The sequence below is a fragment of the Nyctibius grandis genome, chromosome 3 (genome assembly GCF_013368605.1).
Source record: "Nyctibius grandis isolate bNycGra1 chromosome 3, bNycGra1.pri, whole genome shotgun sequence".
Taxonomy (NCBI): domain Eukaryota; kingdom Metazoa; phylum Chordata; class Aves; order Nyctibiiformes; family Nyctibiidae; genus Nyctibius; species Nyctibius grandis.
The window spans coordinates 106,069,587-106,095,107 of NC_090660.1; the positions used below are offsets into that span (position 1 = coordinate 106,069,587).

At 45.0% G+C, this 25,521-nt stretch overlaps 1 protein-coding gene across 1 annotated transcript in view; it reads right to left on the minus strand.

The window, feature by feature from the left end:
* The window catches only part of KCNQ3 (potassium voltage-gated channel subfamily Q member 3), a 216,352-nt gene extending 191,479 nt beyond the window's left edge, over positions 1–24,873 (minus strand). Inside the window, exon 1 of the mRNA XM_068396589.1 lies at positions 24,527–24,873. Coding sequence (XP_068252690.1) covers positions 24,527–24,873 — 347 coding nt within the window. The remainder of the gene's footprint in view (positions 1–24,526) is intronic.
* Positions 24,874–25,521: the final 648 nt, after the last annotated feature.

Sequence of the window (25,521 nt, forward strand, 5' to 3'; positions counted from 1 at the left end):
ACTATGAACCTGTTATGTTTCAAAAAACTTCTGCATTTTGGCTCTTCTGGAAAGATACAATAGCAGCAGCCCTTCACAGGCAAAACCAGAACTGAGTCCCACGAGAAATGAGAAGATTATGATTTCTTTTTTATCAATGTTTAAAAAAAAAAGCAAATTTGAGAGAACTGGAAGTATTCATTTCCTAGTTTTTTATCTTGGAAAGCTTATACATACACATACATCTCTGTGACTGCTTGGTAACATAAACCTTCTAAAGGCAAAAAGAATAAACAAAGATCAACATATATGTAAAAAAGCTGCTATAATTATCACAAAAGGGCTCTTCTGGTTAGGACTGTAAGAAACACTGCAAGTATCTTGGGATCTGTACTGAAAATGGGAGACAGCACCACTAAGAGACATTTTTTTAAAAGATAGCCAGGTCATCTGTAATTCAAACTTCAATAAACAAATGTGTTGAAATTTCTTTTAAAGTGTGTTTGCCTAATGGTGATAAAATAGAGACACTATAGATCTAAAGGGATATATTTTTTTTCTAATAAGGAGCACATACAAAAGAAAGATTTGTTTGGAAATGGCTTTGCAACTTTTAACTCCTAAATAGGTGCTAGCAACAACAGAAGGATCCCTGTGCTTTCTCCAAACACTAAGATACAGGCAATAACAGCAAAATACAGATATATGTTAAAGACTGTGCTTTTCTATTTTAACAAAGGCTGGTTTATAACCTAGAGGAAAAGTGGAATATTTGATGGATCTTTATATAATCTGCTTATTTTCAATACCTACCTTTTCAGCTTTCCTGGCTATAAATAGTCTTCCCTCACATGACACAGCATACCCACAGGTCCCTTGCATCTCTACACGCTGTAGATACCCCAGGGAGTCTGCAGGAAGGGTTTTCAAGTCGTTCCTGAGCTGTCCAAATTTCAGGAAGAGCATGGACATAGACATGGACATAGACATGGACGTGGACATGGACATGGACAAGGACAAGGAGAAACCACAGAGGAACCATGTGCTCTGCAAGGGCAGTGATCTCAGAGGCACAGGGCTGACTACACCAGATCTCCCCCCGCCGCGGGATCCAGTCCTGACTGCAGAGCAGGCCACACCAATATCACTTGCTGCGAAGAGTCGTTTCACAAAACCATAATTAACATTTAAAACAGCAGTTACTGTTAAGACCTCCTTAGAAAAGATGCCCAAATCTGTTTCCAATAAAAGCATTTTAATTGCTTTAAAGGTTTTATTAAAATCCCAACAGACCAATTACAGTCAATTGTTTCCAGCCTCTACCTGCCTAGTGATCACTCAGTTCACAACACTGAAAGATATGTGCTCCATTACATGCTCTCCTCTCCCTCTCTCTGGTAACCACATTTTTTACTCACTACTGTTCCCCAGGTAGTCTAGCAAATATGGATTATCAGCCTCTTTTTCTAACAATATTCTACCTTACACCGAATTTAAGTGCTCATATATCAAAGGATTTATGCTGTCTGAAACAAGGAAAGATCCCCCTCAAATAAAACACCTCATGCCCAAGAAAACATTGTATCCAGAAAAAAATCAATTTATAGAATATATTATGTTTGAAAAAGCACTGACAACTTTAAGCAGAAAATAAAAATCCTGGGTAAAATATTCTTTGCATTGGAGGCTTACATCACCTACGGTGGAAACAGTTAGCAAATCCTCACCGTTCATGTAACCACCCATTCAGCTCTTATGCCATGGCAACAATATCATTAAATTAACCATCCTGTCAAACAGAAGAAGCTCATAAGGAAGCACCACCCTGGGGTGCCTCAGAAGCCCACGGCGGGCAGGTAGGGCTGCAGGTACAGCAGCCACAGTGAGGTGCTCCATGGACTTGGCACTGCTCAGAGGGACCATGCCCCTGCTTTGGCTCAGCCATTGTATCTCCTGCACCCGCCACAGCCAGAAAGGGGCCTGAGAGGTGACCGTAATGCAGTCATATGAATAGCTAGAGGTGATTAAAAGACATGCATAAGGGGAGATGACAGCCTGGAAACATCTTGAACATCTGAGATGTAAAGAGCTGAGTCTGTGCCTTGCAGGTCTGTGAGTTTATACGAGTGTCCCTGTTTCTATTAGTGACAGTGCCTGTACAAGTACATTACACACCAGGAAATCAGTTTGATCGTTACTATCCATGGTGAGATGTTAGCATTGTACTCCAGTCCTGGAAACTTTTACCTACATCGTGTTTAGTAGTGGAGGATAATGGCTGCTTTGATGACATTGCCTTAACACACCCAAATGGAGAAAAAAAACCCAGATTTTTCTTGTTTATAACATGTGTTATCCAGCCACATTGTTCAACCCCCAATAGAGTAATTTGTAAAATCAATGGCAACATCTAAAATGGTTACAATTCCAAGTTAAAGTAGATACACTGAGAAGCTTCTCCTGGTACCTCTTCAGTTTGCCAAGTCAGAAGTGTGGCATAAAAGCTTTCTGTACCTTGTAAGTCTTTTGGGCTTCTTTGAAGGGAGTTGTTTGGTTTTTTTAATAGCTGACTACAAGAAATGATGGAAATCCAAAAGGCATTTTATCCAGCTCACTTTTCATGTTTTTCAACTGTTGTCTTCAGAATAAGCTCTCCTTATTCATTCCTCCACAACCAGCAAATTTCTAGCCAGAGATTTAAACAAATCAGTGAGCAGTGGTGAGCCGTATCGTCACTTCTAAGATTAGTTGCACACTTATAATCCTCGTTTCCAACCTCTGCTCCTCCCTGTGGCAGTCAGACTACAAAGCCAAAGGACACAACACTGAAAGATGCTCACAGGCAGAATGTCTTATGGCTTTGCCAGAAACATGTTTTTGGCATTTATGCACTACAGGCCTCTCTGCAGCAAGTTTATTTCTTAGTTCACTTCATCTTCACCAGAAGATCCAGCCAACTTCCAGCTCAGCTTATACATGGAAATGCCACTGTTTCTTCTGAGAGCCCTTCTGAGAGCTGCTAACTCATTTTTCTTTCCATTCATGTTGTCAGTGATAACCTCCAATGCATTAACAGACTAGACAAGGATCCTTCTGGAAAAACCATCTGCAGCTGAATCAAAAGAGGCACTGGAGCTTGCCATTTTTTTCCTGAGACACAACAAACATCTTACAGCAGGAAGTGCTAATTTGTACGCTACTGAAGCAAGGTCTTCAGAGCCCTGTAAGGTTCATCCAGGATCTGCCTGTATTTTGCAGCTAAGGCTGAGGAGCAGACACTGAGCAGAGGTGTTCCACTAGGAGCACTCCACTATGGTTTGCAAAGCACAGCACGCTGTCCCTCGGAAAGCTGTACCATTAACGGCACACTGGCCTTGATGCCGGAGCACAGCCCAAATGCTAGGAGACCATCTTGACTGAGAAACGCACCGCTGCGTCATGATTCCTCCTGTGCTTTCTTTTGCCTCTAGCTGGGAACAGCAGTTTCTCCCAGATCTGTGCCAGCTCTTATCAATCACGTGTCAGATCTTTATTGCACACACCCCAAATGCATTACTTGCCCTGGCATAAGCTGGGAGATGCAAAGATGCATGAAGCTACCTTGTTGACTTTTCTAATAGCCTGTCTTCAAATTACCCATTCCTGTGGTATATACAACATGATTAACAGCTTATACTGAGGGCAAACTGGGAGTACCACCAATGGTTCTTGTTTCACCCCTTTTCCTCTGGATCCACTTGTTAATTCCTCTTTTACACTGAAATTGTAAGGTCTTTGGGGCAAAGACCAGTTTGTTATTCTGAGTCTGAACAGCTTCTAGACCAGTGAGATCACAGACCGTAATTAGGTTCTTCTTGTTGCTGCTGCAACACAAACCTTTAAATCGAAGTCCTAATTCTGATGAACTGGCCTTCCATTTTCCTTGCTTTCTCCCCCTCCCCTAATTACTGAAAAATTATCAAAGTCCAGCTATTGACCCTCCATATCCCAGTTATCAGTGTCATCCCACTGTAACAAGTTTTAGCCATTGAAATTGCAAGATCAATCCACAGCCTTCCCTTGCCAACCCTTCTGGCTGTTCTCTCCTCACTGTAGCTTTCCTCCCCAGTTAAAACAGACCTTCACAACAAGACCCACTTGTTGAGAAGATGCAGATTGCTGCCTGCGAGAGCTAGACAGGCAGGTGTAACCCAGCACCTGTGTAAATGCTGCCCACATTGCCTGCATACAGCAGCACCACATATGGGATCCACACATACGAAAACAGGCTTTGCTTCCCAGAGTTGCCAGAAACAAAGCCAACTGCAGCCTATCTGCATAAATCAACAACATAAACAACATACATGAGCTGAGCACTTGCCATCAGAAGGATCACAACCCACGCTGACATTTGTGCATAAGATTTAGGCCATACATGTCCCAAAATGCAGCAGCAGCTGCCATGAAATGCTATTGCTCACCAGCTCATGGTGGCCCAGAAAACGAAGAAAATCTCAGTGTTACACAATTCTCTCTTCTCAGTTGCTTCCCTAAATCCTCTACATTTCCACCAAAGATGGCCCACTGCAATCCAGGAAGGGCAGAGATGAGACAGACCACAGATAGGGGCAGAGGATGCACATAGGCTGTGTTTCCTAAATCTTTCAGTTCCCCAGTGTCAGTAGGCCCAGGGAAATGAGGGAACAGCAGAGTTCAGGTAAGTGAACTAAATAAATCTTCCTAATTCACCTGGATTGTATATGAATCTGAGCGAGATGTGGCTGAAAAGCGTGGTTTGAGAATGCAGATGCACGGGACCTCCAGACCGGACAGAAACACAAACCCAACTGGCAAACAGGTGTATTAGATGCAAATACTCCACTGCGTCACAGGCTGTGTATGAGCAGCCAGCTGTACAGTACAGACAGCGGCATGACCATGTATGAGACACCAGCCATAAAACAATACACGTTCTTGAATGAATGCCAACATTTTTTTACTCCACCTTCTCCAGCACTATGAGAGGAATAGTCCCCAAGTCAGTACTTCCTTCATCCCTGGTGAGCTGAATTGATATAAAAGAAGCTGAATTAGCAGCCCTGAGACATGATGGCCTTTAGTTGGTTTGTCTTCTCTCCCTGGGAGTGAAAATAGCATGATCAGCAACAGTTTGTGTGTCCACATCTTTTGCTACAGATGAGCTTCACCTGGGCTTGGAGTCCACCCTCTCAGGAACAGTGACAAAGCAGAGGCATCCTAATAAAGTCGTCTAATCTGTGGCATGACCGAAGACACTGCCAGTGAGGATGTCAGCTTTGGGAATGGCTTTTGTGGATCATTTCAAGGCCAGTTAGTGGGTACAGTCTCTCCAGTGGTCCCTGACCTTTAATTCCCAATATCTTCCCAGAATACACCGTGAAGGGCTGAAACCCCAGTTCTCTGAGAACATTTACTTATATTGAACCATTGCTTCCCCTGGAGTGACATCACTCTCTTTTCCACCAGTGATACCAACTTCCCCTACTTACTGGTCCTCTTTTTTCACACTCTTCTTCTCACTGTCTGTCCCCTGAGTAAGGAAGGAGCAGTCTGTGAGAATCAGCAAATCCAGTGCTATGCTCCTTCCAGTCTTCCCTTGCCAGAGCCTTGTCTCTGTGCCACGCATGCAAAACACTAATAATACTGGAGCACTGAGACTACTGATGATTACAGCAATCATAACTCTTTTCTTGTTAAATTATACCTGCCCCAGCTGGTAATCGCAGTCATTTTCTGTGTCTTGTTGTGTACAAACTTGGACCCATCTTGGAGCAAGGATCCTCTTTGCTATGTATGGGCAGTGCACAGCACAAGAGACACGGCTGGGCAAGGTGGACTGCATCTCACTGAGTAAGTCAGGTGTGTCTGCGTCTGTCCTGGTTTCGGCTGGGACAGAGCTAATTCTCTTCTTAGCAGCTAGAATAGTGCTATCTTTTGGATTTAGTGTGGTATTTGGTATGAGAAGAATGTTGATAATACACTGATGCTTTTAGTCGTTGCTAAGAAATCAAGGACTTTTCAACTTCCCCTGCTTTGCTAGTGCAGAGGTGCACAAGAAGCTGGGAGGAAGCGTAGCCAGAGCAACGGATACAAATTGGCCAATGCGATATTTCATATCACACACCATCATGCTCAGTGTATAGACGAGGGTTGGCCAGGAAGCAATCCCTTGTTTTTCCAGGATTGCGGTTTTGGGATTTTATCTCTTCTGGGATTGCTAGCCAGGGACAGGCTGGGCATTGGTCAGCAGGTGGTGAGCAGTTGCACTGTGCATCACTTGTTTGTATATTCTATTATTATTATTATTATTATTATTACTACTACTAGTACTATTTTATTTCAATTATTAAATTGTTTCTATCTCAACCCACGTATCTCTTTACCTTTACCTTTCTGATTCTCCACCCCACTCCCCAAGAAGGGCAGCAGACAGTGAGCAAGCGAGCGGCTGTGTGGTATTTAGCAGCCTGTCGGGTTAAAACCACAACAGCATCTCATCAGCTTCTCAGGAAAACGCTGGAGGTTTTATAGAAGCAATGTGATGGGACCTAAAAGTACCGGAAGGAGCCTGGGGTACACTGGGAGGTACAAGGATGCATAGCTCAAAGAGCTTTCATCTCTGCTTGTCCCTGAAGGTACTTCTCATGGTGTGTATAAATCATTTCTGGGTTAGTAAAAAGGCACTTACTGCATCCAAATAGGAATATGACCTGCGGTGACTGAGTGGTCCTATGCCATTTCAAACACACATTCATAGGTATGTCAGCCATAACCTTGCCGTCACATGCAGCTCCCATTAATTTCAGCTTATCACATGACTGCACGCTGCTAATAATTTCCTTATCTCCACTAAAAATAATTCAGGGGCTTAAAAGGGGTGCCATGACATGAAGATTAATTTCCAACTAAAGCCTGATTTTATGCTACATTTGCTGACTCAGAACGAGGCCAGTGACTTTCCTCGGCCTAATATTAAAAAAAAAGCCCAACAAACCACCAACCTGCAGGGAACGTCCTGTAGATGATATCATAGAATCATAGCATCATATAAAACCATAAAGAGAGAATTACAAGAGGTCTTGCACATTGATAGCACGTTGCAGGGTATTATGTGCGTCACAAAAGTAAAGAAACTTACTGAAGAGAGGCGCTGCCAGGCCATGAGAAGAGAGAACGGCTAAAATCATCACCCCACTGAGATGCCTTTCACAGTGCTGCAAGCTCTCAGGTTTATTGTTGTTTCTCTTAATCCCCACCTTGTGGAGCCAGGATATGTCATGGCAGACACAGCTTCCATTATAAAAAAAAAAAAGAAAGAAAGGTAAAAGTAGAATTTTTCTTCATTGTTACAAAGAAAATCTGGGAAACCTGACCACACGGTACTAGCCTGAAGAACCACAATCCAATCGGTAAAGAAAACCTCCTCAAAGGCAGTCATTTCAACCAGCAATGTCTAAAGCTGACACGTTTTCAGGTCTGATTTGGCATGAGGCTGCCTTCCCATGCAAGAACGGTGGCAGATGCTGTCTCTCCAGGGTTACACCACTGAAGCCTGGGGCTCTAGCATCAGGGAGAAAGGAGATGAACCTGCAATTGCTTGTTAACCTTTTCTAAACCATTGCCCTGCTGCACAGTGATGGCGAACTGCGATGCCAGCGTTGGCTTACTTCTGGGTCAAGAGGTTGAAGCTCTAAACTTGCTTTCTCTTTACAGATGCTCCTGCATGGTTGTTATTTGACTTAAGAGGGAGACTGCTCCTAAGAGTGTTTAAGCAGAAGTGTAACCTGTCTTGTGTCTCATTGGCATTCCTTTTTATAGCTCAAGAGTAGATTAAGCTGTTCCTCTTTTCCCCCCATTGAAGTTACATTTAACATGCCTTGACTACGCTGCTCCTTTGGTCTTTCTCGTTATTCTTTAGACCTTCTTCAGGTTTTGCAGCTAAACCATAAGCGTGTAGGGGAGAGAGGGAGGTTCACTGTCCCAGGATCAGCCCCAAATTGCCACAGAGCACACTGTCCTTGGATTCCAGCTCTCAGGGCTGTGCTCTGCACTAAAATAACAAATGGAGTTTAACTCTCCTGCTGTTTAGGTACCAGCATGTAACTCATAGCTCTGTGCTGCCAAGTGAAGATGACAACTGTGACATGTACAAAGAAGATGGATACACCTTAGAAATCACGTTCCTCTGGCTGTCTGCAAAGCAGGACTAGCTCAAGCAACAAACAGCTGTTTTCCACCACTGCCTGGCCGAGACACCTCACTGCTGAGCAGATCTTGGGCTTGTCTTCAGTCCACCCAGAGCACACAGGGTCTCCCATGTAGGCCAACAGCAACAACAGTTTTTACACTGAAGACACTTTGCAATTAGGGGGAAACAGGCAATTTGCCTGAAACAGGCAGCAAAGCACCAGGAGGGCAATTGTTTTCTCTATACAAGCAGCACCTTCATTAAGCAGCTCCTAACATGTTCGCCTACAAGAATAGCCTTAATTCCCCTCCTCCTTCTGTTCTACCTCTCACAGCGCAGTTACTCCTCTTCCTTCTCCCTTTTGCAGCTTTATTTCCCATATCTCCCTTGCCTCCTTCTCCAGCTCAACTGCTGTTTTGTCATCGTCACTGCAACTGTGTTCAGAGCTGCCGGCTTCTTCCCCGCACCATTGCTGTTCTTACCTCACTCTAAAAAAACATGGGCTTTATTTTTTTCACCCCCCCTTTTTTTTTAAAACAAGTGGGCTGAAAACCCTTCTTTTTTCCCTCTGGACACGGCAGAAACCAGACAGGTCCATCTGTTCTCCTTGGATGATCAGGGGCAAAGAGACTGCATGGACACCTAAAAATTACATCCCACTCTTCAACAGAGCTGACAGCTCTGAAGGAATGGCCATATTGTAACTACTTTTTTAAATAACTCTGAGATACAACTAGATGTTTGTGCTCTGGATAGGATAACATTGACTTGTGGTCCTTTCCAGACAAAAAAAAAAAAACACCAACACATTCTGGCAATTATTATTTGGCTATCATCTGGGACTATATTGCCCAGAGGGACCATCAACAACTTCTGATCCCAGTCCTGCAAAGCTATGCCAGATGAGCTTTCACTTCTGCACGCATGTGGAGCTTGGGGGACATCAGCAGAGTCCCACATGAACACAAGGTGAACCTAAGAAGCATCACAACAAGATTTAGGTACAAGACTGAATCAGAATCCAACGCTTCAGAAATTTGGTGATCTTGGTTCATGTATTTATCTGCTCTGAGAAGGGTGTTCCAGACTTAAGGTTGTATGAGATTTTAATATTTCGGGCAGTCATCCGAAGGCCAAAAAGGATGGCTCTGTTTTAACCTCTTGTCCAGACTGTAAAGTTGTTAGCCCCGCAAGGCCTTAAACAATGTGATTAGGATAAGATCCATCTCACTTAAAGTCAGTGTTTGTAATGTAGGTGTCTACATCTAAGTCATGTATTGAAGCTCCTGCTATAGTCAAGGGATATCTATTTATTTGGTACTATTTCTGGTAACCAGGATGCGATTTATCAGTCTCATCATTTACTCCAGGATGAGTTGAACTATCACCTGTACTCCTATAGCAGTGGTCTATACTGTCAACTGAGGAGACAAATGACTCGACCACATTTAGACATTTACAGGAAAACACCTACATTTAGTCCTAAGAGGTCCTAAGAGTCCCAGCCCAACTACTATTGCTGCTACTACTTATGCTATGTTACATTATTATGTTAACAATCCAGTTAAGAAATAAGTTAATCACTTTTCCCTGAATTACTTCATTGTTCGTTTACTTGTATGTTGCTACATTGAAAAAAAAACAAACCCAAAACCCAACATATTCCTGGTCATAACTCAAAGTCCTCCTTAATCACCAGCCAAGACTACACAGAATTATTGATTTAAGCCCATATTTTACAGCTAAGCTACAGCCTACGGCTGTCTTTTGGAAAATTCTCCACGTTTGGTGTAAAAATGACAAGTGGAAAATTGATTAATTTCTTGTGCAAATTCTTCCAGCAGATATCTTCTCCCCTATTAGACCTTATCTATAGCCTGAATTTATCTTGCATCTTCCAACCATTGCTATATCATCATTTATGCAATTAAAAAGCCCTCTAACAGAAATTCCCAGTCTTCGTAGCCTGGAACAAACATTGATGGAGCATTCAGATTAATGCTTATAAATACATTATCTACTTCAAGTTGCTTGGAAATTAACTCATGGTAGAATAAGTGAAAACAAGCACCGGCAATGAAGATGAACACTGGTACATTTCCATCTGCCCAAAATCTCTTTTCTTCACTCATCCTAATAATGTTTTCTTTAGAGTTACTGTTTCCAGAAAACTAGAAGTTATTACTCTATAGCAGAAGAGTTTTCCTATGGTCTCCAGCAGAATGTTGCTTTGGAGGTGATTATGTCCTGCTTTGGTCTCTGGGAGCAATGTTGTGTTCTCATCCCATTTTCTGGGGAATGTGGTGATTCAGGCAGTAAGACACAGCATTCAGTCCTGCCTATATGCTCACTCGCTAGAGAAAGTTGCTCTCCATTTGTGGCTACACCAGGAGCTCCCATCCTTTATTTTTCTTGGTTATCAACACTGGCAGCAAATGGAGCTGCAAACCAGGACCTTGTATTATCATCCTGACTCTGGGAGCAACAGCTGCAGGTGTGATTCAGGCTGTCTATGAAACAGCATGCAGATCTTGGATTAGCCTGTGTGTGGTGCTCCTAAACCTCTTTCTCCTACCACTGAGACCAGGAATGTGGATAAACTACAGGGACAGATATTAGCTCAGTTTGTACCCTTTCTGGGAAGAGAGATGGGTGTCCCCCTCCACTTCATGTTCCCTCTTCCTGGAGAGAACAGCTGAGTCACCGCAATAAATCTGTTACCTACACAGGTCGTTGATAAATCACTCTTTCCCTACCACCACCATCACCCCTAGAGCAAAGGGTGATCAGGAGCAGTGACTCAGAATTGTGTCGGTCTGAATCACAACAACTCTAAGTGCTTCTCCTACAATGATGCTGCTTGCGTAGGGACTCTCACTTTGGCCAGTGCAGCGGCAGGACCTTACCACCGGATGCTGGATTCAACATCAGGGAGTTGTACAACCAAAAAAAGAAACACTAATTATGATGAAACACGAGGTGATTCAGAGATAATTCCTGCACCTAAACTACCTCACATTATATGGACAAAGTAATTCCTACTGAGTCCCTACTCTGAGGGAATTAGAGGCACAATCTTAATGCTGACATAGGTGAACTCAATGTCAAAGTCCAGTAAATCAAAAAAAAAGTATAAAAAAGACCAAAAAGTAAATATTGCTATGTCTGGGTAAGAGACAAATTATCATGTCGGCTCCATCAACATGCTATCAGCACTTAGGCCAACTGAATTTAAGCCGGACTAAACTCTACTGTCATAGTGACATAAAGTACGAAAGGCTGAGGGGACACACAAAAAGCACAGCTGGATGATGCTGCGATTGGTGCTGTGCTTCAGTAGTGAGGTGATGAACCAAAGGAAGAACATGAGATTGAGTGAGGAAGAGACAGGGACAAAGGGATGGGAAAGTCAGGAGGAGTTGTAGAGCAGGGATAAATTACTGGAGACTGAATTATTCTTCTGAATGATGAAAAATTGGTGGAAATGTCAAATTACAACAACAGTAAAAAAAATTGAGAAGTCATTGGGAAAGGTTTCCTATTTTCAATGATCTCTACTGATTACTCTAAAGACTATCCCTAGCATTTCCCAGTGTCAGTACTCCAAACACAGACAACGCTGGTGCTAGTTAGTCCAGTGGCAAGCAGCTTTCTTTGTGGTTAGTATGAGCATTGCTTCCTCCACCATGGGCTGACCTTCCCAGCATCTCTGTCCAGATGTTACATCTCATTTCTGTCCATGCATATTCAGGATTGAACGGAGTGTGAAGGGAGGAAGACTATCCATGGCTCTGGGCCTCGAAGTCTGCCCATTATGAGAAATGAATAAAACAACATATTCTGTGAAGTGCACGCAAATTTATCACTCCTCACAATATAAAGTAGTTCAAATCTTGGGGACGCACAAAACTTAACTGGATACAGCCCTGAGCAACCTGATTTGACTTTGAAGTTAGCCCTGCACTGTGCATTGGACTGAACACCTCTAAAACCTTCCAAACTACATGGTTTTATGGTTGCAATTGTCAACTCCACCCTACATCAGACACAATCTACACGAAGAAATGGGCAGAAAGTCAGTGCTTTGCTTGCTTAACTTCCCCAGCTTATCTGCAAGGTATCTGTTAACTAAATAACTGTATTTCTCAACTAAATAACTGCATTTATGAAGGAGAAAAAATCCTCTCTCCACTTTGGGGAGCAGAGAGGGAAGGAAAGACTCCATGCTTTCATAAGCCAGCTCACATTGTGAAGGAAACAAGCCACAAACACCATGGTGTAAGTACTGGCAGCTCTGGGACAGGTTGGTGCTCACTTGTTATCTTGCCAGGGGATCTCCATCTCTCCTCTTTACCCCATTCCTCAAGCTATCTTACCTTACTGGGAGGGCAAGTTTGTTGTGGCAGGGAAGTACCTCACCAGAGGTGCAGAACCTTGATCTTGGCCTCTGGCACTATCAGAATATCAGTAGAGAATGAAAAGATTTTGTAGTGGGTCCAGAACAAGCTTGTGGTGCAGCAGTCAAACCCAAATGTTCTTCTAAATTTAATAGATCTAATCTACATTTGCATTGACATGACTAAAAGATGTTGCTGGCTCAGTATTTCTGCAAAAACAAGCAAAACACAAGCTAGCAGCTGTTAAAGGATTACACCACCACTCAGAAATGCTTCCTTATGTCAGGGCATTTTCATGCATTCAAATTTTGTACAGTTCCCCGATGATTTCAGTATTAGGTTCAATTATGCCAGTTTACTGATTCAGCTGGTGTATGAAAGTGAGTATACTCTCTAAAATACTGAATGGTGCTTACATATTTACAAAGTCCGCAGCTTTATAGAGAAAACTATAGCACAAAAAACAGTCTAAGCCTATGAATGACCCTCACAATCACCCTTATTCATCCCAGGCCATTCAAATTGACCCTCTACATTTGTTACAGGCTTCAAAAGGACAATGTCCAGGCCACTCACAAAGTATTTTCTGGTCCCTAAAAGACACCGTCTAGAAAGCAGTGTTGTCTGTTCATTCGTTTGGGGAGCTAATTCTGAGTGATGGAGATAAGAGAGGCAATGCAAATGGACAGAAATTCAGGAACAGGAAGAAGTACGGCTGCTGCTGGTAAACTCCCACCACAGTAACTCATGCCCAGGTAAATCCTGAACGGCCACAAGAAGATCGAGGGAAAGCAGAGTCAATCACAGCCCTTGGATTTGAAGCTCGGTACAAAAGGTAGTTAAGTCTGGGTTTGAGCATGACCTCAAGATCAGCTGCAACTATGATTATAAACCAAGAGCAAATTTATGGGAGGGCTCAGGGAGATAGACCCCATAGCAAACCAGGAAACAAAGAGAAGGTGGAAAGGTAAACTCAGACTCCCAACCAGGGAAAGATCTTAAAGCTACTGAAATCAGCAGCATAAGTAGGATGGTGAAACTGAGGACATCAACTATACCATCATATTTTTCTTTGGCATAATGTCAGGGATGACTGCAGGCCTGTCACAGCCTGGGATACCAACTAGCCACATATGTACAGCTCTTGAGGAAAGGGAATTAGAATTTTATGTTGAGCTTAATATTAATAAAAGCCTATGTAATAGTAACAGTCATATTCCTCTTGCCTTTAGAGGTAGGACTCATCTGCCTGAAAGTGGCTTTTATTTCAGACATTTACCAGATATCAAGTCACCTCAGCTCCTACTATAGACAATGGAGAGTTGCTCAATGGAGCTGAAGATGTGATTTATCTCCATGTAAAGCAGACCCCTACATCTGGTTGGATGAATTGCACCATAAAATCTATTGATTATATTGACTAGATCTCCACTGACTATAGAGAACTTAAATACCTACTGCACACACAGAATCATACATGAACATATCTAAATTTACTTATCTTAATGTGGCTTTGAATCCTGCCTCTCAGATCAGGCAAAAAGTTTCCCATCCCTCAGGTATTTTCTGTGTAAATACCTAAATTCAAGTTAATCACCCGAGGTCTCCTTTGTAGTCAGTGGAAAGTTTCAGGCTCTCCAAGAGGTGATTAATCTCACCTATTTTAGAATCATCTTTAGGATGAGATTAATTGCACTCCAGAAAGTTCTGTTTCCTGTTTTTTTTCAGCAGCTATAAAAGGAGTCCAGACAGCTACCTCAGATAAGGTGCTAGATGGATGGATCCCGTTGTGAATGTTGAGAGACTGCCTCTCAAGCCCTGAGGAAAAGCAGGGAAATACAGTTGTTTTAAATAATTTAGCACCGAAGAGAGTAGTGTATTTGAGAATGTACTATGTGATAGCGCCATATTCTGAGAGCTGAAACTGCCATGATCATGTGGCTGCCAGATCCCATCTCTGCACAGTGTCATTGCACAGTGTCATTGACAAGGTGATGGAGCAACAAGTACTATAATGAGTGAGACAAAATCAGACGAAATGTCCAAATGTCAGCAACAATGCAACTTGCAATATCTTCTTCTGTGTTTTACACAAATCATAAGAAGTTTGGTAATGAATGATCTGTGGGCTCTTCCTCCTGGATTAGTACCACAGAAATTATTTTTTTTTAATATACCAAGGTGTGGGGGTGAAGTATTCGAACCTCCATGGGAGTTTGATCAGCACAAGGAATGTTGAAACAGAAAAGGCAAAAGCTTTGGCAAAGCCCCATGGACAGGAAGAGGAAAGGATGTAGAAAATAAAATGTGTTGCTGGACACATACATAGGGTGGAACTTACATTATTTCAGTGCGGTAGGATTTCTTGGGTCTTTATCTAAGTGAAGGGTCTCACCCCAAAGCAAAGTGGCTTTTTGCATAGACCCAGGAGGATATCCTCAAAGTGGTAAGATCTCACATACATACAACGATTTTGTCTGTTCTAGTAACCCAAAGATGCTCAGTCCTGCTCTCTGTCCATGAGGCCAGCTGGTGTGACCAGTGTCCATATCACTGACCTCACTTGCCTCCAAAGCAGGGAGCCACATGCAGACTCCTGCTAGGAGTGACCCAGGTCTGTGGCAATACTTGATCTGTGCCTAATCACTTAGTTGTCTCAGACTAAAACCATGGCATGGGTCATCCAGCAATGTTGTGTTATTGTCCAGTGTGTGTCACTGCTTGGGAACATCCCCAGCAGGGCTTTGCCAATTAGTCTAGACATAGTCAATGACTACCGTAGGCATGAGAAAAGCTGCTGCCATAGCTGCAGTGCAAGGCTAGTCCTGAGCCGCGGCCCTATGCATCTGGTGCCACTGCGCAGACGGTGTCATCAGGGACCCTCAGCCAGTTGTGTGCATTGAAATTCTTCCAGCACGTCTCACAAGAGCAGCAGTGTTAGCAAAGGTAGAAGAGCAAATTCCAGTTCATGTAATTACCTTCCTAAATTAATTCCCCTGCAATTTCAATCAGCTGCTCTTGACATTCCCTCCTCAGGGTGTAATCCCTCCTCATAAATGCTCTGAGCGGTGCATGGAGAGGCATGAGGGGAGCAAAGATAAGCAGAGCTGATGCTGCACTGCTGAGAGCCTGGTGGGCAGCTCCCCACCGTGTGCTTTGGGGATTTCGCTATCAGTCCCTGAACAGCTCTATTTGCTTCTCCTCTATCCCCACTGAAAGCAGAAAATTTCAGACTCTTGGTATTTACAGTCAGTGGGGAATGTCCTGCAAAGAGTCTTCTGGTTTAGGATTAACACCTCTGTTATTCACCTGAAATTAGGTATGACCCAAATCTAATGGCTCCTATAAAATATATAAGAACAGGGACTTGGATGGATCGGGGCATTTAAGCTTTCAGCATTGCTTTAGCGCTGCTCTAGTGGTGGACAGCACTAGGAACATTGAATTATTCTGTTATACAAGTTATGCATTTACCATGTCAAAAGCATGAAAAAATCTGAGATGGGAAGATAACAATTAAATGCGTATCACTGAACTAAATAGATAAATGTAGCCCAACAATCAGGTTTGAACTAAAAGCAATGAGGATATATTTGCTGTTTTGACATAGGTGCAATGTCTCATAAAATCTTAGTTTTAGTATTAATTCAAGTGACCAGGAGAAACTACATTAAATTAAAAAGTGGCTTCAGAGCTATAAATAAAGCCATAACAAATGATATCTTATTAACTAGGAAGAGGGGAAGTTGTTATTTAGTGAAATGCTGAATGGATTTTCTTAGTTCTGGTCTTATTAAATGCTTCCTTAATGATCTATAAAAAGAATTAAATTCAATGTTAATAGAATTACGAGGTACTAATCTGGAAGGTGATCAAAACACCAGGAAGGACAGAAGAAAGTAAATATGGAAAGCATCTGGGATTAGAAAATACCACTAGAGAGTCAACATGACAATCACAAACTAATACAGGTTGGCCAAGGAATGCAAAACACATCCATACAGCTCTCAGAAACAACTCTGAAAACAGGGAGGACAAGCGAGGTGCAAGAATCCATAAAACAAAATAAAGCCTGTAAAGTCATATCACAGAATCATAGAATCATAGAGTCAGAGAATGGTTTGGGTTGGAAGGCACCTTAAAGCTCATCTAGTTCCAACCCCCCTTGCCTCAGGCAGGGACACCTTCCACTAGACCAGGTTGCTCAAAGCCCCATCCAACCTGACCTTGAACACTGCCAGGGAGGGGCAGCCACAGCTTCTCTGGGCAACCTGTTCCAGTGTCTCACCACCCTCACAGTCAAGAATTTCTTTCTACTATCTAATCCAAATCTACACTCTTTCAGTTTAAAACCATTACTCCTCATCCTATCACTATGTGCCCTTGTAAAAAGTCCCTCTCCAGCTTCAAAAAGTCAAAGGAAGCAAAAGACAACAGCCAATCCAGACAAGATCAGGATTCCTCCACTGCCACTGCCATACAAAGGACCTGTAATGCTCCACCACCATGTACCAACAACCTAGAAAAAGTAAAGTAGGAAAGACTTTGGCAAGATTAATGCATGTAGAAGAAGGGAGTGAGAGCACATGCCACCTCAAGAGACACTGGATGCTTCTCATGTCAGGGTCTCAGCATCTCTCCAAACTGAGATTTAGCAGTGTTGGAGATATGCAACTCAGCTTCAGCATAGTTTTAAAACCCACGCAACGAGCAAAAGTCACACCTCTAAAGAGGGCAAGTGATATCCTGGTGACTATAACCAGAAGTGGCTACTAAGGTACGGAAGGGATGAAGGCCTGTGATGGAACCTGTGGAGAACTGTAGCTTAGGAGGATCTCACCAGGCCCAAGTAGAGCAGCAAGCTGATTATGCAGAGGAAGATGATGATACCTAGTGCTGCTTTCCACCAAATCTCAGTCACACTCTTCTGCTTTGGATGACCTCAGTGTCACCTTGGATAGGTTCCTCCTGACATCAGTGGCACCTTTCACTTGCTCCAAGTTAAACATGCTCTTAAGCAGTTTGCTTGCTTAAGGCTAGGGAAGGCAATTTACAGATTTCCAGCCTGAAAGTTCTCCCAAAGTGCCTTTTTCTGAAGTAGGTTACCAAGAACCTAAATATCCCTGGGCATGTCCCTCTCTCCACAGAGAATGCTAAGTTTCCCAAGTATCAAACTAAGAGAGAAGACAGCATATACTTAACAGCTCTTGTGGACCATATTCCTTGTAAAGCTATTAATATTTAAGTTATCCTATTTAATACAGTATCTGCCAGAAGCAATAGCAGATGCAATGCCTCTGTGGCTCCATTCCTTCTGTTAAGTTCCACACACAAGAAGGCAATATAGCATTATTAAATACAAGAATAAACATTATAATTTATTTATACCATGCAAGACTGATCATGGTAGTACCCAACCACCCAGCTGCCTAGCTATGTCTTAGGTCACCAATCTATTATGCTTCTAAACAAGATATAAATGATCTTAACACTCACTTGACTGATTTTGTTTGGGAAGTTTCTTACAGCTGTTAAATTAGATCCAAACTACTCAAGTTCAGACCTTGTCCCTATATGCATGCCATCACCTGACCTTGCCCATACATCTCAATGCTGGAAAGGACTTTTTACTGACCAAGAGGTACAGAATTGTGCTCTACATACACACACAGGTTTGTATGTTGGCTAAACTATAAATAAAGAGGATTTAATCAAGTGATATTTGAAGACAGGGAGCTCCACAGAAAAAATAGGAAGATGCCAGGTGAGTAGCCTTTGGGGTGATGTTTGGGAGAAGTAGGAACTGCTGGGGCACCTTCGTGTTCACTTGCACACACTCAAGCACACAGTGGTATATAACTGGCATTATATATAAGTGAGGATTTTTTAATCCAGCTGTTAATATGCATAGTCTTTAGTTACTATTTTTTCCAATATGTTTGTTTTGAATGTTTCTACGTTCTGCACCAAAATGAGCAAAATGGGTGTGGAAAGTCTCTTCCTGCTAATTTTTGAAAAGTTTCCCTAATCCTCACCTCAGATTAAAACAAGAAGTAAAACCCACATGACCTCTCTGCCCAGCAGCTGACCCAGAGGTGCCCAGGCCCTGCTGTGCCCCGTGATGATCTGATGTTTGCTGTAAGGAGCAGAGGCACAAGAAGAAACTGAGATGGCTTTTACGAACCGGATGGTACCTCCAACCAGACTCCCAGCTGCTGTGCTGGAGATATTGCAATAGATCTAGTCCTGGGCTTTATCGCTGGTGGTGCCTTCAGAACTGCCGAGGCAGCGCTGAGATGGTGGTACTCTTCACTATCAAGTTTCTCAGAAGAAAAACACGATTTGCTGCCTGCTGAAGAGGCTTTGCTCTATCACCTCTCATCAAAACGACATTTGGGACCGTTCAGTTTTATAGAAATTACACCAGGGGCTGTGACTTCTTTCTGGGGGGCTTATTCCTGGGCCGAGCTGAAGGCATTGAAAGACCAGCTGCTGAGTGTTTGCTACTGCTGGCAGCGCCGACGCTTGCCCATGCATCGCGCCCTCCCTCGTGCATCACTGGCTGCAGTGGATCTTGCTGCCCATCTGGACAAGGCCACATCACCGCTCTGCGTGGTGTGAGAGGGGGATCGCACTTGCAGAAGGGCACTCAGGGACCTGCATCCCCAGGCATTTTGGGGGACACTGAGGCGCATGCCCTGTGCTACAGGCAGCCGTGCACCTGCAGCTCCCACGAGCCCATCAAGCAGGCGTGAAGCAGCACCAAAACTCAACTGCAAGTTAGCAGTGTAGCCATGGCAATGCCAAGCGCGCAGGCTGACCGACCCAGCCCGCGGGTACCCGCTCCAGGAGTGGGCCTCACCGTCAGCACCGATGCCCTGGCAAAGAGTTACGATGCTGTAGGTGAAACACACCTATTTCCACCAAAGCGCCAGGTCTGTAATTTCAGAAGTCGTTTGGGTGCTTAAACAAGCGTTGGGCACCGACGAGCTGCTGAAGCGATTCCAAAGCCACGGCTGGGGATCGCAAGTGCTCACATTATATGGCCTGTGGCTGCCCCAGGCTTTGCTGCCCCTTCTCGTTCCTACCAGCAAACCCCAGGTCTCGGCAGCCGCTGACCACAGCCTGCGATGCCAGCTGATCCCAGGGGCTACGATGATAGAGTCACATCTTGCTAAACCGCACGCAAACCCTGGGCGGACTCCGCAAGCCTCGACGGAGAGGCAACAGCAGAGGTGTGTGGTGAGGTCTCCAATGACTAAGACTTCATTATTTTTTACAAAGTGTACTGCAGAATATTTATCCGTGCATTACGATGAATTAGCATAAATAATTAAAATAGCACTCATATTGGCGAACACATAAGCACAGGGCGATTGCTAATGGACCAGGCTTGCTCTGCTGCTCCAGGGAGTCACGTAGAGACAACTCCATGACAAACAGCCCGAGGAAGGATTCATATTTTTCCTTCTTTTTTCCCCAGCCTGTTCCCATCTCACCCCAGACAGCTGACACAGGCTGGTGGATCAGCACATCTTATGCAGCATCTCCCAAAGGGCAAAGAGGAAAATAATGGAAAGTCTCCAGTCCTTCAACCTGTTCCCCAAGTCCTGTGATGCTCCTTTCTGCAAACAACCCACCTACAATCAGTCATGCAAGAGGTGCTTGCCGGTGCTTCCCAGAAATACTGACGATCTGATGGATCACATGACTCTGCCTCCTCTTTTTATTCCAGGTATTAGGTGGCATTGAAAGAAGATTGTATGGCAAATAGGGAAGGGTTTTCAGGTGTTCCCCATGGTTTCCCTCTCTCATTAGCAGGTACAGCATGGTGATCTACGCCAGCAGAGTGCAGCCAATATTGCACGCTTTCCCAAAAAAGAAAATCTAATCCCAAACCTTTTCCTAATCTTATTTTTCCAAGAAAGTAAAAGCTGCAGTTGTCTCAGAGGATAGTATGAAAATAAGAATATCTCCTAGCTACCTCTCCTTCAGCCTCTCTTTAAGTCAGGTTGAAAATTTTCCACAAATTGTAATTGCAAACTTGATCTGTATTTTGTTACCTTTCTGGACTCTGTCCATCATCCAGCAAATATGTTGTGCTTACAATTAAAAATAAACTGGAAAATCAAAGGCTTACTTGTTTTCAATTTTTCATTGAATTCATTTACACTTCTGTGCATAAATAAAGTATTTGGATGGCTCATGGAGGCAAACAGGTCTCCAGTCAGTCTCTCTGGCCAAAGTACACATCCCACGAGGCACAACCTCAGGGGTTTCCTGCAATATATTGCGCTGCTCAACACAAAGGAAAATACAGCACATCATGGGCACAGCAGTTATACCTACAGGGAGACTAGCTCAGGAAGGACCAGGGGTAGATTTTTCCAGAGACATTTCTAAATTAAAATCCTCAAAGCTTAAACCACATTTTTTTTTTACTAATTTTTACTGAAAATATTCAGCAGGAGTTTAGCTTTAGAGAGGTGAAATTTTTCATGGGAAATCAATTTTCTCTCACCAACTATGCCATTAAGATATTGCCATATTGCCAAGAAGTCTGTGAAGGCTGGTGTCCTAGCAGAGGGGAACTTCACGGCTGTTATGTACATCTCCTGTCTAGCAGAGCTGCCAGAGAATAAATGTTTTCAGATGGTGAAGGAAACAGAGTCATCTTTTTTAGGACTGAATCACCTTTTCTCTCTGCTATAAGGGTAGGCTTGGACAAACTCACTTGTGCGGAACAAGGAAGGAGGAAGAATCACGAGGAAAACATCTCACGTCACTTTCCGTAAATCACAGCCCATGAAAGCTGAACACTACAATTGCCATCAGGAATTTCTCCCTTTCTCCCCTGCATCTTTGTCCCTAGGGCTTAGTAGGGCCTGATCACGTTTATGCATTCTCATTGAATTATTTCAATAGATATTGAATCATTTCAGTAGATCTAACCCCATCTAAAGCAAAGTGAGCATTTACAACAGGGACTGCATCAAACCTTATTTATGTGCACATTGTAACAGTGAGATACACAAAGGATCGTGACCCCTTTGCAGCCATATGAGCATCACTACACGATTTAATGAGATCCTGTCTGTACCACCCTTTTAGAAGTTCTGGCATCCAAAGCTTTTGCAAAGACCTTTGCAAAGCCGCCTCCTGCCCTCACACAACACCCTCGGTGTGTCCTGAAAGTTGGCAACCTTCTTCCATCAGCAGCTTCCCACTTCCTAAATGCTGACATACCAGAGCCCTTTGCATCAATTCTTCCTTAAACACCTCTGAACGCTTGGACCTATAAGGAATTCATCACATCCACCCACGCTGCAATCCCTTTCGGCCCTCAGCTGTTTATTCTGGTTTTTTGTATATGAGAGCAACCTTCTTACTCTTAATTTTGGTTGCATGGTATTTATTGCAATGTTACTCAGAAGATTGAGACAAAGTGTAACACGTCATTAAGATAAACAAGACTTTTCTTGAAAATTAAAACTGCATCACATTTGTAGATTTTATGGAAAGGCTGGCAATCTCTCACCTATTCAAGTGTAAACTGTTCTAGTACAAAAAGAAGCACTAGGGGACTGTTGGGATGGCACTACACAGTGTCACAGCAGCACCTCCAACATGAGAGAAACTCCTTTTCAGGTGGAAAAACATTAAAAGGCAATTAATTTGAAAGCAAGAACAAAGACTCTGGATATCAACTTGGGTTCTGCTTCCCCACGGCACTGCTCCTGCTCTCGAGCAGGTCATCGTTCTCCAGTCGCAGGAACAAGCTCTGAAGCCTGTCAGCAAGATCTCAGCACACTCTTCCATCAAGCACAGCATATCTCTTCTGTAGGGTTTGATCCTACAGCAAGGTAAGAGCCCACAACTTCTACCGAGTTCAGAAGAAGTTGAGACTGAACAGAAACACAGAGTGGCCAACAGCAGCCTGGGACTGCTGTGCCCCCCCCCCCGGGTGTCCTGGGAGGGGACAGGATGTCTGTGCCAGGCTGGCACACTGGGGCTTGTGTATTTTTCTTCCTTTAATGATAAAGGACTCCTGAGAGTGTTTTTTTCATTAATGTTGAATTTGGCACTGAATGTCTTAACAAGACTGTTACTGACTTCTATGAGAGGAAGTCAGAGTCACATCTCAGTTTTGCAGGACTGAGTAGTCACCAAAGAGAAGCTGGCCACATAGAGCATCAGGTCCGCTCCTAAGAAGGATCAAATCTTACAAACATTGATTTTTTTCCCATTCTATGATCCATATTGCATAAGGATCTTAAGGTTAACCACACATCTAGAGACCTACCTAAAATGAATGTTGTAACTTGGAAATTCTTGTACCATTGCAAATAAATGTGAATCTCTCAGCTCACCTGAGCCTCTCTAGACCCATCCACTGTCCTGTTGCTTATACCCAGATATGAGCCTGGGCACAGCTTTGACCCAGCTGCCACAGCTGGCACAGAGAGATGCCAACTGCTCGTAGCGCTCTGCTGTGTGCTAAAGCCTCACTTACGCAGTGTGTGGGGGCTGACCAAGGCAGGATGAACGGGGTGCCCCTCCATCCAGACACGGCTTTCCCCAACAAGAAGCAGTATTATGCAATTCTGAGCACGATCGAACAGCAAGCTCCACACCAAAGAGTCTTCCAAGCTTTACACCCCCCACACACCATCACTCCCTGCCTGCTAGCACAAGTTTTCCCATGGCAAAAAGAGGCGAAACAACTGAAAAAGCATCACGGCATCCAGCGTCCACATTTTCACAGAAATTAAGCTGGAAAGCAGGAACCCATGTCCCAAGACACACTTTATTAACAAGAGGGGAGCAGCAGTAAGTGGGTGGTACAGAGCAGCACTTCATAGTGAACCCTGCCTTTTTCTTCTCACCCAGGGCTAAATCCCTGCAAACATCCATGTGAAATTTCCCTGAAGGTAAAATCACAGTCCTACACTCAAGCTGTTTATTTACAAGTGCAAAGACTACACCAACGATCAGGACTTCCCAAGCTCCAGCTCCAGGCTCACGGCCCATGCAGCCCAGAGCACTTTGTTTGTCTTTGGCAAATAAACCGATTTCAGAAACCACTGCTTAAATCCTCTGTCACATAGAGCTCTGTACCTGGTATTGCATTACAGAAAAACGGTAACACTGTGATCGCTGACAATCCCTCGCGCACATTTCTTTTAATAGATCTCTGCCAACTCCATTCTACACTGTAAATAGATTTATTTTTTCTATATTCCTCATGAAAACTTAAGAGAACAGAATTTTTAGGAATGCAAAACCGTGGTCATTAACCTGACTTGTCACCTTTGGGCCAGAACACGAGTTTGTTTCGTCTCCGTTCGTTCGTGGCCAGTTTAACTTTCTGGCTGACAGTGCTGCAATGCTCGGGTTTGTGCACTGCAGGGTGACGCTTACCGGACCAAAACCCGATGGTTTTCATTTGACACTTTCAACTATTGAAAGAGCCGGTTGACTCGCGGTTTATAAGGGCTAGTTTAACCACACGCAATGCTCTAGGCTGAACCGAAGCCGGCAGCGTCCCCTTAGGCACTTCGAGCCTTAAAACCGCTCTGAGCTTGGTCTTTCTGGCGTCCCTTTTCCAGCGCCTAAGACACACAGGCTCGGGCATGCCGCTCCGAGGCAACGCGGGGGTACGTACAGGAGGGACACAGACTTCAAAGAAGCTGGAATACCCGACGACAAGATAACATAACTAAAGCCCCGCAGGAGCGCCCCCCACAATAAGACCCCCGCCATCCCCGCGGGGCTGGAGCGAGCCCCCCGCAGCGCCCGGCGCCGAGAATGATAAAGCAAAACGGTGGCTCCGGGCGCATCTCCCCCGGGCAGCTCCCCCCCCCACGCCCCCGCTGCCCCGGGATGCGCCCCCGGAGGAGCCCCGCTCCGCGCTCCGCGGAGGGCAGCGCGCCCGCGTACTCACACGAAGGCGTGATAGAGCAGCGCCCAGCCGCGGGGCCGCTCCAGGGCGTCGTAGATCAAAGTTTGGATGCGGCGGTACTTGGCGTGGTTCCGCTTCACCGGGCGGCTCAAGGGGGTCTTCGCCAGCAGCCCCAGCCCCGGCGGGCTCCGCTTGCCGCCCTCCTCCTTCCCGCCGCCCTCCAGCAGCAGAGTCCCGTCGCGGTCGGCGCCGGTGCCCAGGGCCAGCGAGCCCTGCTCGGGGTCGCCGCCGCCCGCCGCCGCCCGCCGCCCCGTCGCCGCCGCCGCCGCCGCCACAGCCCCACCGGCCGCGCTACCGCCCGCCGCTCCTCGCCGAGCCTTCAGCCCCATGGTCGCCGCCGGGCCCCGGAGGCGAGCTGCAGATCGGCGGCGGCAGCCCCGGGAGCCCCAAGGCCATGATCCGAGCTCCCCGCCCCTCCCCCCAAAAAATGATTTCTTTATATATTTATATATATATATATACGTGTGTGTGTGTGTATATATATATATGGAGGGAGGGGGGTAAAAAATAAGGTGGGATGGGGGGAGGCGGTCACATCCCCGTCAGGTCATCCTCGCCGCAGGCAGCGCGGAGGCAGGAGCGCGGCGGGCACCTGGGCCGGCGCAAGGCAGGGAAATCAGCATCGCGGAGTTTATTTACCAGCCCGATGCCCGAGCCCCTTCCTCCCCCCCTACCCCCCCGCCTCCTCTTCCTCCTCCTCCCAGCTCCTGCCTCCCCCCCCCCCCCAAGCCCTCACGTTAGGGAGTGGCCCATTGTATGCAGCCAGCAAATAGCCGGGCGCCCGCCCCCCGCTCCCCCAGCCCCGGGTGTCTAGTCATCCACGGTGCGTGGGGCACCGGCTCTCCGCCACGGGGCTACCCCCCCCCCACCACCACCTCTCCGGTTGCCAACCCCCAGCAGCCGCCGCTGGGGCCGCCGGAGCCGAGCGGGGAGATCCCGGCAGCCGGCGGAAGGGGAGACCCCGCTCGACACCCGGG